Here is a 13,088-nt window from a genome sequence, read left to right as displayed (position 1 = left end):
CCGCTCTGAACACGCACCCAAATTTGTTTTGTTGACCTCACCTTTATTGCTTTTGGATGTTCATTCTTTTTCTTTTGCAGGTGGACCAGCCCGACAAGGAGTACGAAAAAATGGTTTAAAAATTTACAGGGCTTTCCCCATGCTTTCTGCCATTTTCAAGGCATCAACATCAACAATTAAAGCAAGATAATCCACCACCTTTTGACGGCATTTGTTGAAATAGCTACTCCGACATGGTCGTTGCGTAGTCACGTGGCCTCTATATAAGGCCCAACATCTGCGTGCGTACCTTTTTGTAACCATTTACAATCAGTCAAGAGAAATGAGGAGCAAATTCACCTAACCCAATTGGTATAGGTGCACCGTTGGCTCACAACCTCATACAGGTTACCCCCCTACTCCATTCAACAGAGGCTTTTGAACGGAACCCTTCGTAAATGTGCATACAAACGGCAGCCGGAACCCGCAATTTTATGACACAACAGTCACGCCCTCCTTCAGACCTTCTCTTTATGTGCCGCATCACCCATCGTGTCTCCTCTTGGGCTCGACTCTTGGGCTCGACGTCAATATTCTTGACGTCATCAGTAGCCAGGACATCATCCCCAAAAATCTCGGCAATTTCTTCAAAGTGATTTGCCAGACTGCATATTCGCGTAAACTCTACACTGTTCAGCTTTCATGCTTCTTTTCCCATTTTATTTTTACAATCCATGATAAGGGTAACAGGCAGTGATTTGAGTTAAGAAAAAAAAAGAGGATAAACTTACCGTCTCAGGGAGAAAAAAAAGAAAGAAAAAAAAAAAAAAACACCCGCAGCCAGGTTGCTAGCAATCAAGAGCGCATAAAACCTCCAACTGATGTTGGCGAGCGCGATCGGGGTGATCTGCGACAAGACGATGGCTATGACCGACTTTGCCGTGACGGCCAGCGACGCACCTTTGCTTCGCAAACAAGTAAGGAAAAAGCTCCGAAGGGACGACCCAGGACAGGGCGTTGAAGAAGATGGAGAAAAGTCGCCAAGTAAATGAAGATCATGGCGATGGCGAGCCCGCGCACCATCTTGATTGCCGGCCGACGTGCCTTAGACAGCGCTCAGGGCCATCCACACGGCGATCATGAAGCTGAGCAGCACCGGGCCGGTCCAGAGGGAGCGGACTCGCGGCCACTTGTCCGCAACGAACAACAGGTAGATAACCTGGCCGACGACGCCCCATCATGCCGTAGTAGCCGCTGATGAGGAGCGCCTGTTTTCCGGTCAAGTCCAACGCCTCGTGCAAGCTGCTTTGGAAGTTTTTGGTATCACGTTGGCACCGCTGAGCTGGCTCATGGACACGATAAAAGCGGCCATGGCGGTCCGGTGGATGTAGCGCCGTGAGAACCGCTGGCCCATGGCCGAGGCCCAACTTGTCTTGTTGCGAGTGTTCGTTCTCCAGGATAAGCTGCTCGCAGATCTGGATGAGCTCTTGCGCGGTAGACTCCTCATCGCTGTGCAGAAGGATTAGGACTGTTGCAAATGGGGGGAAAAGTCAGCTGAATAGAGGTCGATAATAGGTGTTTTGTTTCCGTTGAACGAAGAAATCCTTACCCTTGTTGGCTTCCTCCATATGGTGTTGCCGAATCACTGCCACGAAAAAAAAGGATTTTACTCAGCCGCTGAGCGCATTCATCTCATCCTAATCCTCCCATCTCTCTTTCTCCCCCTCTCGATAAAAAACTTACACCAGCATGGCGAATGGCACAAAGGGGCACAAAGTAGATGCCAACCATCGAGAGGGCGGGTACTGGCGTCTGCATGGCCAGGGAGATACGACGCGTTTTACGTACCATAATTTTCGATATGTCCAGGTCGAGGGTTGGCCTGCCTCGAAAGACAAACCTATGCCGGGCAAGGACGACTCGCTTGCTTTGGTGATACACACGGATCTGCGGCGGTCGTGGGGCTTTCAATTGTTCAACTGAGAGCATTCACAACCCTGCACTAAAACGTAGTTTGGTTCATGATGGGGCAACTTTGGTTGTCGCTGCTAACCGATTGTCCCCAGCGTGACGACCGACTTGGCTGGATGGGTGACCTAAAGAAGCGACAGCGTGTTTGTTTGCCGATGCGTCCCTCGTGCGAGTGACGGAAAGATTTGCGCGCATCTGCAGTTTGTCGGGCAAGACTCGTCTTTTCCGACAAGTACGCCGCAGGTTGTGCGGCGGCTCAAGACGGCGTTTCGGTACAAATAAGTCATGAGCCAGGGCAATTATACATGCAATACACAACCCGGCCTTGGCTACCCAGAGCGGGCTATATCGCTCTCCAGAAGATTTGGGTACGGCCTCTGCCATGTTTGATCAAGCCGGTACCTGCAGCAAAGTTCAAGATCGCGACGGGGTTTGCTGACACGCCAATTATTACCCACGCCTTGCCACGCATAGCTAACCCACAACTGGCGTATCGGATGTTGTTGGAAACTTCATGTCCTAGTTGGAGTTCTGTGGCAGACTGGCCCGACGGGACGGTTGGTGGGATCTCATCGTCGGAGCTTCGTTGGAAGATGGTAAAGGCGCGTTCTGTGCATGGAGGCAATCTCACTGTGGCAGAGGTTGGGTTTGATGGGCCATATGGATGGGTGAGCTGCAAGTGGAAAACAATGCAGGAAAACCATACCAATACTGAAGGTGGGAAACAACTTTTTGAGATGGAGATTGTGGTGCTGCCAAACTCGACAGCCATGGTTACATTACCGTCTGAGTTGAGGTCGTATCCAGCGCAGGAAGAGGAGCCGAGCAGGATGGTCGGACCTGGGAAACACACATTTAGCTGCTTATACGACGCGAGCGAGTGGCCGCCTAAGCGCATCATGCCACCATTTATACCTTTCAATGGACCAGACACGATTGCGGTATAGAGTTCCTGGCGGCATAGGCTTTCGAAATTTCCTGCTTTTTTACTTGACTTTGGTTGAACTTGCGCATGCAACTCATGTATATAGCCTCCCCAGGTCCATTCAACAATGACTGTTATATCAGGATAGAAAAGTTGACAACACAGCAGCATACGCAGCGCAAACCGTCATGACTTGGAAGTTGGGGATCTGTAGTGCCGCTGTAACAACCAGCGAAAACAGGACAATGAACACGCTAGCGGCCGTGATTCGTTTGTCCTTGTCTCCCTCCCATCCCACTACAGTCAAAGGCACAACCAGGAAGAGTACCGAAGTAATGATCGTAAAGAAGCGACCAAGAAGCCTAGAGACGAGGATGCTATTGTAGGAAAGTGTTGTTGAATTTCTCTCACTACTGGGAGAACCAGATCCATTTTGATCGGTTGCCATCTTCGTTTGTCTCCAGAAGTTGAAAGCTCGAATCCTCATGTGCAATTGTCTTTGGAGAGGATCTTTTTGCGACCTTGGACTCAAGTCTGTCCGCACTAATCGGGCTCGTATATTCCTTGCAAGGAAAGCTCCATGTTGCCATTCGCCAGTTTTTTCGGAACCTATTGAGGAGTATTTGCGATTTCAGGCAGATGTGTCATTTTTTGGGTTTGTGAACGCTTAATCATTAACCTAATGAGGCCAAATGAGGTAGGATGGGAGGACGCGAGAAAGGGAACGTTGATTTATGTATCATTTGAGTAGGAGAATTAGGGGACGGTAAGACGAAACCACTCAGAAGAATCATGAGGATCTATGTAGAAAAACAACCGATCGGCTCCATTGTGGCTTTGCACATAGCCTGAGCGGGGGGTGAGCAGTCGGGGCAGAGGGGCGTGATTGGCATTTTCAGTGTATGGTCATAACGGCTACGGGGTAGCAATTGATTGGCTTTGTTACCGCTGATAAGAAAACCGATGTTATAAAGGTGGTGTGGAGATCAGAAAAAGTCAGTGAGACGGTGAGGCGAGAGTTTTGCTGGGAGAATGGGAAGCAAAAGTGTCTGTTTATAGAAGTGGAAACGTGCGTTTCTACACGCCTGGGATCCCGAATTGAATGATTTTACCCCTGTGCTAAAGTTGATGAGAGGAGAGGTAGCATGATCAGTGACCACTTGGGAATCCGCGGTATTGTATGTTTTTGTTTGGCTAGTGTCCCATTTTTGCCTCCATCCTTGAGTCAGGAGTGACCCCTGGCTGACTTTGTTTGGGGAGAGCAGTGGTAAATCCACCATGGCGATGATAAAGAATCCTCATAGGCACTCTTCATGGCAAGATCTGGAGCAGCAAAGCCTTTTTTTAGTTTCAATTGCTGTCCTATTCTGCTCTCAGATCCGACCCAGCTCGCGAAGAAATTCCTCCCGCGGCTTGGGCAACGGCAGCGTGACCAGCTCATTTAGCCCTTGGGACTCGCACGCTGGCGTGGCTCAGATGGCGCGGCCGACGATGCGCCCGCCGCCATCAGCGCCTTGACGTACACGACCGTGTTTACCATGGACTTGACACAGCACGTCTGGCACGTCGCCCAGATGTAGTGCACCACCTGGTGAGGTTCAGCACGTTTATTGTCGTCGCCTGGTAGTCAAAATGCAAGCCGCCTCCCAGGCCGAGCACTTCCAGCAAGTTCCAGAACGAGTAAACGCCGCTATCCTCCTTGGGCCCGTCTCAGGGCCCGTCATGGCTGATCTTGGCTAGGGCAGCCACGGTGCGTTCCAGCTTTTCGTACCTGCCATCGTGCTCGGCGGGGGACTTGAGGAGCTTCTCCCTCGGCTGGATGAACTGACGCGAACCGAGCACGTACAAAAAGCCCTCGACAGTGGGGGACGCCAGGTTCCGCGCAGACTCAACCATGGTATCCCCCCCAGACAATGCATTGCACTGGGCAGAATCCGTGACTGTGCCCGCCCGCTGCAGCCGCGGCGGGCGAGCAGGGCACAGGCCAGACCAAAGTTACAATTCTGCGGGCTGCGGCAGCGCGTCAGCGTCCCGAGGCTCCAGGGCATGATGTTATCGCCAGTCTTGACTCGGCTCTCGAGGTCGTGCGTCGATCCGTTCTTGGCCACCTGCTCAAGCCAGATCTTCTCCAGCATGTCTCTGGCAGAGGTTCTCGGCGTCACGGCCGCTGTGCAGTTGCAACTCAGAGTCCATGAACCGCACCTCGCGCCTGCGTATGTACTACATGGCCTTTCACACGCAGCTGTGCCACTGTGCCTTGCAGATGCCCAGCATGCCCTCCATGCCCTCCTCGTCAGTCTTGCCGTGCAGCAAGGACTCAATCATGCCGGGAGTCACGTCGTCAAAGTGCATGATGGTCATGGCCGCCGTGCTGTAGATCTTGTTTGTGGTCTTGAGCATGGCCGTTCTAGGCTCTGGCGTCCACTAGTGAAAGAACATCTGCAAGTGAGCTGGTAAATCACTTTATTTTCAGTTTCCATGCGAAAATATGAAACCAACGATAAGACAGGCTCTCACTAACCTAGGGCACGCTAATGTAGTCGTGCCACACTTCAAACACTCCATCGACGCCCCTCGAAATATTCCGAGCGATACTACCGAGTGCCTCGATTACCCTCACTGGACAAGAGCATCTTTGGGCTGTGACTTCCCTTGTTCTGTGTAGCAGAAACGGCAGTATTCTACACATGCGAAAACGGTCACCTATCGGACATTTTGTCTCTGGAGACATTTAAAGTGCCGGTCCTGAAGATTCAGCACAACACCCAGTGGCGAGGTTATGGTTCCGCTGCCACTTCATACTTTTCATGGCTGTCAAACCCCCCGAGATGTACGGACGAGGGCTTCTGACTTGAATTCTCTACCCACACACGAAACACTGCAGGGCCGAAGGGTCTTTCTCGTATCAGAGATCCTGGAGGTCCGGATATAGTGGATGGGCCATGGCGACTACCCGACCGACTGGTAAATCCAAATCCAGATTATGTGGATAAAAGCTTGCCGCTGGTTTATCTGTACCAACCCAGAATCTAGGTTTAGGCGGTTTGTTTTGTTTCTCAGGAAGGGGGTATAAAGTCTCTGTTTTCAATGCTTGCGCCAAGAAATCAGTCGAGAAATAACTGGACGCTTAGTTTGATCAAATGTTGTGTTTCACGTGGTCTAGACTTGCCGCAGGCTTTGAAATGGGTTAGTGCAGTTGTTCTGGGTGGATTACATTCGCACTATTTGCAGAAACTGTCATATCACGAGTTTGCATCATTGGCGCGTGTACTCTGGTTTTCTTGATAGATTCAGACTAGAGAATCGTGGATGAAAATGGAAGAGGAGTTGTGCAAAGTGAGATCTCAAAGTCGGTTCCTGGGTGCAGCCTTGACTACACAAAGATCGCATGGTAGCGATAACCGAATGGAAACGTGAAAAAAATTTAAATAAAAGTGTAGGCATGAATCCGGAGCTGAAACTCCTGAATAAAAGAAAACAAAGCGAAATTCGCAAAAGGCATTAGTTCAAATGATGCTAAACTGACGGAGGATTGTGCATGGGAGTGAGTCCACTTACAAATTGAGTCATTACAACACTGCCTCAACATTTGCCCGGCTTTCGGAACCTCGAGAAACAAGCTAAATAAGAGCTTAGAACTGAGGTCTGTTTGTCATAATCAAAAGCGACAGGCGCTGTAAGCACAAAGTAGTTCGCCAATGTTGTTGTATTTCAAGGCACCCAACAAAAACGGCAGCCTTTTCTCCGAGCCCATGTGACACTACAACTTAGGAATTGGTCACTTTGTCATAGAACGCAAGTATCCAGGGCTGTGTGTTCAAAGTAAATCAAATGAGTTAGACTAAAAGCCGACCTAGGTAGGCAGGTAACTTTCGCTTTGAGTATTCCCATAGAGAACCTCTGACAAACAGTTTGGCATATATCATATCACCACTCACCAGCCACGATCGCTTGCATTTTCACAACCATAAGTAAAGAGCCTCAAGGTTATAAAGTGTGATGACCTGCCATTGCCAACTTATCCCCCCATCAACAATGGTTTGGACGTAACAGCTCTCCAACGACCTTGATATCAAGCTTGATCCCCCTACAGGGATCAGACGTGTACGTGCAGCAATGAGATGCATGTCTGTCAAAGCATCTAGAAATTCAGCGCTCGGTAGTCAGGTTTGTTTTACAAAACTTCCAGTCGTCTCTTGTCTCTCCTAGAAGATAAATACAAACATGCTGGCTACCCGACCTCGACTATGCGCTTTGTGACCCCAGAAGTCATCAGCGATAACAAAGCCTCAGTTCCTGCCCTTCACTGGCATTCCATTCTCGATTACCGTCCACAGCACGCTCCATAACATGCCAATTTCGCTATTCTTACAATTGAGAAGAGAATTTCCGCCAGGTGAGGTAAGACTGGTCGAGTTGTGTAACACACCTGACCGTTTGTAGAGATACTACCCATTGGCCTTTGTCGCCATCCCATCCAGTGCGGCAACAGGGCCTGAAAAAGATGTAAGACGGCAGCGACCATGAGACGCAGACCCATGCCCACCAGACACGATAATATTAGTATTTAATGGCGTCAAAGTTTATGCTGTGCTGTTTTCCATGCCAAGTGGCAGGCACAACGATAGAGAAGTGACGCAATGTTGCTTGCAGATGATGCTGAACGCAAAGATGGTTGAGGAAAAGACAAAGTGACAAACCGAGATGCGCAAAGACGACAGAAATACCCAGTAGACAAAGATCCGTGAGAATGACAGATGGTGGCAGCTCATTGTTGGAGACCGGCCAAAGTCGCCAAACATCAGCTTGTTATTTTCTCTTTTTTTTTGCGTGTTCTAGTCTTTGGACTGCTCATACGAGAAATCAGTCTGTCGACGACAACACTTTATGTAAAGTTTGCTGTAAGGCCGATGATTATAGCCACGACAAGACAGTGTACACAGCCATGCTCGACATGACCCAAGCCAGGGGACTCCATTGTGTATTAGCTCCGGAATTTATCGGAGGAGCAGCCGGAGGAGGAGAAGCAACGGGTGGCCCAGATGGCTTTGCAGGCGGGGTTATCATGCTTCCGGTCGGCATCGGGTTTGGGGCGGGAGTAGGTGTTGCAACGGACGGGGTTGTGGCTGGGCCAGAGCTAGGCGGCGGGACTTGAATCTGACCATCCGTGATCTGTGACACCGGAGGTGCCGTTTCAAGCGGGACTGAGAGACTAGCACAAGGGGTAGTGTGGGCTTGAACTTGTCCTAGAATCCGGTTGAGCGTGGTCAGCTTTGTAGTTCTAGCGCGAGCTTAATGACCGCCACTGACGACAACTGCGGGGAGCGCCGGTTGACTAGCACAACTTACCATCGCCGATCTGACACATAGCTATTGGTACCACCGTAGTGATTACCTGTGGCTGACCGTCGGCAATAGGGCGTATAATCGTTGTTGTTACAATGTTGGTACCGACAACGTGCCCCGCACCGCCTGGATTGTTGACATCGGAGCCGGGACCGCAGGGCATGGCTTTTAGAACGACGGGATCACACTGCGGGGCCCAGTTGCGGTCGTACAGGTTCCAAAAGTCGCCCGACTTGCATTGCCAAAACTGAGTCGAGTTTCCAAGAGCCATCAAGCCATTGGGACACAGTGAGAACCCCGCCGTGTACAATGCACCGGCCTGTGCAGGCTTGTCGAATTGGAACTGGTAGTTGGACGCGATGTATCCGGTACGAGCAAGAGCGTCTTTGGTGACTGAGTTGCTCAGAGTCACAACAAGCACGCCGTCATGGCCACACTCCCTTCGCTTCTAGAGAAGAGCCTTATGTTAGAAGCTGACCGGCTTATTTTTGCAACAAGAGTTTGACTTTTGGAGATGACCGAGTCCAATATATGAAACATGAATTGGGTTCGACCATCTGGACATCTCTGGCCCATACAGCTAAAAATGAAGGGAAGGGGGCGGAAGAAAGGACAATTGATGCCCATATCTGGTCCACTTACTTGAAGGCTGAAAACAGAATCACCATCGCGCTTTGCCAGCTTCGCAGGAATCACCGTGACCTCGAACGTTCCTGGGAAGCTCGCCTGGCATCCGGTTGGGGCTTTGGCTGGCGGGTAAATGTCAGCGGTGACGCCTTGAGCGTTGACCGCAGCGGCAAAGATGCCGAAAAGAAAGGCGAGCCTTCCGAGCAGGTATGACTGCATTGTGAACTTTTTATGACCGTTGAGTGCTGTAGGTTCGATCTGATCAAGCCTGAGTTGGATCTGATCTGTTGCTTTGTAGGGAAAAGAAATGCCCAAAAATCAGTTTCTGGATAGCAATTCTCAAAGTTCGAAGAGCGTAGTAGTATTAAACGAACGAGACTTTCGGGAAGAGAATGTAGAGGGGTACTCTGGTTTTAATTGCGCAAGTGAAGATGAAATGAAAATTTTGACGAGGCTGGGCAGTGATTCTATGGCATGGTGGCGGAGGGAACTTGAATTGGTGAAAGTCTGGAGCAGAGCGAACGGGATCAACTGGAATGTGACAGAGGGCTGGTAGACTCTCGTAAGGCAGCTGGAGCTCACGAGCCTGGGCCAGATTTGCGGACTCACCTTTTGGCTAGAGCGTACTGGTCTTGCCTGACAGGAAGATGGCAAGGATAGATCAAGGAAGGATGACTGGAAAAAAACGAATGTGCAGGTTGATCTGCTTTTTGTCTTGAAAAGGAAAGCACGGGTTGATGAAGTCGAAAGATGGTACCTCAATGGGAGGGGATAAATCTGCAGCGGGGCGGGTCTCGTAGGTACCTCTTTGATAAGGTACATACCTTGCCTACAAACAAGGAATTTTGCCGCGTCTAACCCCTTTCCTTCTGTGGCCATGCAAGGTATTGAAAGACAATCAAGGGAACACAGTACAAGTAACCCTGGAAAGCGGTAGATCGTCAACAAGCAAAATGATCCCCGCGGGCAGTCTCCGGTATTCGGATTTGATCCTCGCGAGAGGCTCAATGAGGTTGGCACGCTAATGCCGTGTTTCTTGCATCGCGTGGAAATGGCGGAATGTTAAACGCAACCACTGAGCAAAATGACATTCCACATGCGAGTTTGATGGGTGGGTGGGTAGGCAGTGACCGACTTGGGATTTCCGAGCAGACAGCCAAACGCCCACTCCCAAACTAGGCACTTGATTTGATATTCCCATAATAAGACATAATTCTTCAATAGGTTTGACACGGAAGGTTCAGATAATAAAGATGCCCCAATGACGGGCAATTTGGTAAAGTACCCTGTCAAGACACGGTAGGGATGCAAATAATATCTGGTCGTACCCGCAATCCCTTGTTACGGAAACGAGAAACGAAAGGACCAGGCAAGTAAACAAATACGTTTGAGCCAGTGACGCGGATTGTACGACCAAGTCGCTGAACTTGATTGTGTATGGGACGAAACATACGCCACACTTCAAGCTTGCAGATGTGCCACCCCATAGCTGCAGCTATAAGGGATCGGATCGGTTTGCCCTAGAGGTGCTTGTTGCTCACACATAGCTGCCGCGTAACCTATGGTAAAAGTACGGTAGCTACAAATCAAGCCCATGCTACCCTTAGGCCGCTCCGGTTGCCAGGTCGTTGAGAGCTGGCTACGGTCGTTTTAAGACACATATTAAAGTAGTAAGCTCGCTAGGCCGCTGCCAGACATAGTCATGGAATGTACATTCGTAGCTCTCGCTGTCAATTGGCTTGTAAGGCTTGCCTAGTGAGGCAATCTGATGCAACGAACTCCGAGGTAGAAGCAAACGAACAAAGAGGAGGCTGACGATCCCCACTAGAATTAGATCAACTCCACTCGACGGAGGCGGCTGGTAGATCCGTGTGGGGCCTTTCTTAATGGCAAAAGGGATAACCAAGACGCTAAGCTTCCTTGCCCTGGGCTTTCTACCGTAGGTAGTGCGTGAGATGCAATGCTTGGCTACGGGGGGAAAACAGATGTAGCGCAACTGGTTGGGGGGAACTAAGGAAAATGCCTTGGCTGGTCGATGATTCAAACCCACATACTAACATCATGCAGTACCTGTTAGAGCTGAACACAAATTGCCCGATATCCGTTGTGTGATGCTAGGACGAGGCCGGTGTCGGCTGCCCGCACCTGCTGTTTGTGTGAAGTAAAAGGAGATCTCGGTTCGGAATTTGCCGCGGGCGCAACTGGTTTGTAGCACTTAACTACATTACGGCTAAGATCCCCCAGCCATGGAAATTTATGCAATGCGTAAAGAAGTCGAAGCCAAATATGTGCGCAGGGCGAGGCAATTTTCTTGTTTGTGTGCTTCGTGCCATTCGCCGTCAATTGTCCTCTGCTCTCGACGCCAATGTGTTCACACCTCACCAGTGATAGATCTAGTTCTAGGCCTCAAAAGGCCGGTGCCAACAAACGGTAGCAAAGACGACCGCACAAATGTCTACATGCAACGAATGAATGTTTCAAATCGCCCGCCCTTTCGCATCGTACCGAACAACGCAGGAGGTCGCCAAGTGTTCTGTCGAGCAAGCAACACCAAGGGTTGAAGAGCGAAGCCAGGCCATGATGTTCCCGTGTAGCTGTGAATCCGCCTACTTGGGTCGGTTTTGTCCTACGACGGCTGTGGACTCGTGGGTCTGGTGGCACCACCTACGTGGGTCGCTGACCTCGACCGTACTGCCATGCGTGTAGATGGACCCTTGAGAATCATCACATGTAATCGGGTCCGCCGGTCACGGCCGTAAATTCCATCCGAAGGTGTCAACTAAAAGTCCATCGGTCTCTCACCTGGTTAGACACAGTTACTGCATGCAACTTGTCAGTTGGAGTGTAGTGAGTTTAACTGAGACGGCAGTCCCAACAAAGCAGGCTACATCTGCAATACAGACGAGCATGGTGTTGTATGTCGTATGGACCATCTTCAGTTTCAGAATGAAGCAGTTCTCCAACATCACGAGCTGGCTCCCGTTAGCCTTTTGTTTTCGTAGACAGATAAATTCAAGATGACATCTTACTCGTAACAAAAGCCTTGTCCGCCCGTCATAATTATTTCTGTCGTATATTCTTCGGCTTCCTCTTCTTGAAAACCACTGCTGGAGCTGCAAGCTCGGCTGCTGTATGTGGGGCGGATGGCTCGTCCGCGGGTTCTTTCTTGACAACGTCCTCCTCTTCCTTGACAACATTGGGCTTATCTTCTTGTTGCGCTTGCTCCAAATCAGGACCCTTCTCCGTATCCTCAACCTTGACTCGTGATTCTGCACTCTCCTCCTCCTCCTCCTTCTTCTCCCCCTTGACCACAAAACTCGACCCGCTTAGCAGCGCATCCAGCTCACCTCCATCATCCCCGCCGGCGATCCTCGTGTCCATACCCCACCTCCTCGGCTTCTTGAACAGGCCATTGACGGCATTCTCCTCCTCCTTCTCCTCCTCCGTCTTCTCCAGCTCCCTCTTCCTCACCCCGCGCGCCACGCTCTCGTTGCCTTCCCCGTCATCAATTACCCTAGTCTTGGTGACCGTCCACTCCCCCGCCATCGCCATCTGACCCCTCAACTCATCAGGTATGTTGACTCCCATCCCCGCCAATTGTTCCAGCTGCGCCTGTCGCTGCTCCCTGCTCGATGACGACGAAGATGCTTCCTGCGGCGGTGCCCTTCCCGGCGCTCCACTCCTGCCGCTCTTGTGCTTGTTGTCCCCGTCTCCTCCCGCCACGACCCCGTTCAGCCGCTCAATCTCCCGCCGCGCTCTCTCCTTCTCCTTCTCCTGCTTCTCGTGGCCTCGGTGCAGGTCGCGGAGCGCGCGCTCCACGGCGCCTCGGTGCTTTCCCGTCGCCTCATGGTTGGTGCGTTCGAGTTTCGTGTCGCGCACGTACATGGAGCAGTGTTTGCACCAGTACCGTGGCGTCGATTTCCAGTATTCAGCCATGCTGAAGTCTTGGGGTGGAGGCGGATGATGGATGGGTTCGCTTGAGGGCGCTGAGGAGCGTAGAGTTGGGCAGGACAGAAGAGGCGTGCGCGCCACGCGCCGGGATGTGTAGATTCTGGTGGGATAAGCTAGAAAGCTAAGCTTATTATGGTTGGAGTTTGCAAATAAATGTCAATTTCAGGTTCGTGACATTCTTCGAAAGGGAAGATGACGAAGTTGCGCGTATGAGAGGTGATTCTGGTACAACAAATCCTTATCTGTTATCGTACAGAGCTGCCATAATCTTAACCCTAACCCTTCGAAG

The 13,088-nt window shown here is 50.7% G+C and overlaps 4 protein-coding genes across 4 annotated transcripts; all 4 read right to left on the bottom strand.

The window, feature by feature from the left end:
- Positions 1 to 1,034: 1,034 nt before the first annotated feature.
- PgNI_03579 (uncharacterized protein) lies at positions 1,035 to 1,607 on the bottom strand (the record flags this gene model as incomplete). Its single annotated transcript, XM_031123633.1, has 2 exons — positions 1,035 to 1,507; positions 1,589 to 1,607. 2 exons carry the CDS (start codon positions 1,605 to 1,607, stop codon positions 1,035 to 1,037), a joined length of 492 nt encoding a protein of 163 aa, XP_030984423.1.
- A 2,709-nt stretch (positions 1,608 to 4,316) lies between these two features.
- Positions 4,317 to 5,275, bottom strand: PgNI_03578 (uncharacterized protein; the record flags this gene model as incomplete). Its single annotated transcript, XM_031123632.1, has 4 exons — positions 4,317 to 4,463; positions 4,625 to 4,815; positions 4,875 to 5,014; positions 5,112 to 5,275. The coding sequence occupies 4 exons, from the start codon at positions 5,273 to 5,275 to the stop codon at positions 4,317 to 4,319; spliced, it is 642 nt and encodes a 213-aa protein (XP_030984422.1).
- A 2,514-nt stretch (positions 5,276 to 7,789) lies between these two features.
- Positions 7,790 to 9,067, bottom strand: PgNI_03577 (uncharacterized protein; the record flags this gene model as incomplete). Its single annotated transcript, XM_031123631.1, has 3 exons — positions 7,790 to 8,121; positions 8,225 to 8,669; positions 8,864 to 9,067. The coding sequence occupies 3 exons, from the start codon at positions 9,065 to 9,067 to the stop codon at positions 7,790 to 7,792; spliced, it is 981 nt and encodes a 326-aa protein (XP_030984415.1).
- Positions 9,068 to 11,908: 2,841 nt separating this feature from the next.
- On the bottom strand, positions 11,909 to 12,784 carry PgNI_03576 (uncharacterized protein; the record flags this gene model as incomplete). The annotated part of the gene is made up of 1 exon (XM_031123630.1): positions 11,909 to 12,784. The coding sequence occupies one exon, from the start codon at positions 12,782 to 12,784 to the stop codon at positions 11,909 to 11,911; it is 876 nt and encodes a 291-aa protein (XP_030984414.1).
- Between the last annotated feature and the right edge of the window lie 304 nt (positions 12,785 to 13,088).

This window comes from Pyricularia grisea (assembly GCF_004355905.1).
Source record: "Pyricularia grisea strain NI907 chromosome Unknown Pyricularia_grisea_NI907_Scaffold_2, whole genome shotgun sequence".
Taxonomy (NCBI): Eukaryota; Fungi; Ascomycota; class Sordariomycetes; order Magnaporthales; family Pyriculariaceae; genus Pyricularia; species Pyricularia grisea.
Note: the sequence above shows the minus strand (reverse complement) of the source record. Positions and strands in the feature narration are given on the sequence as shown.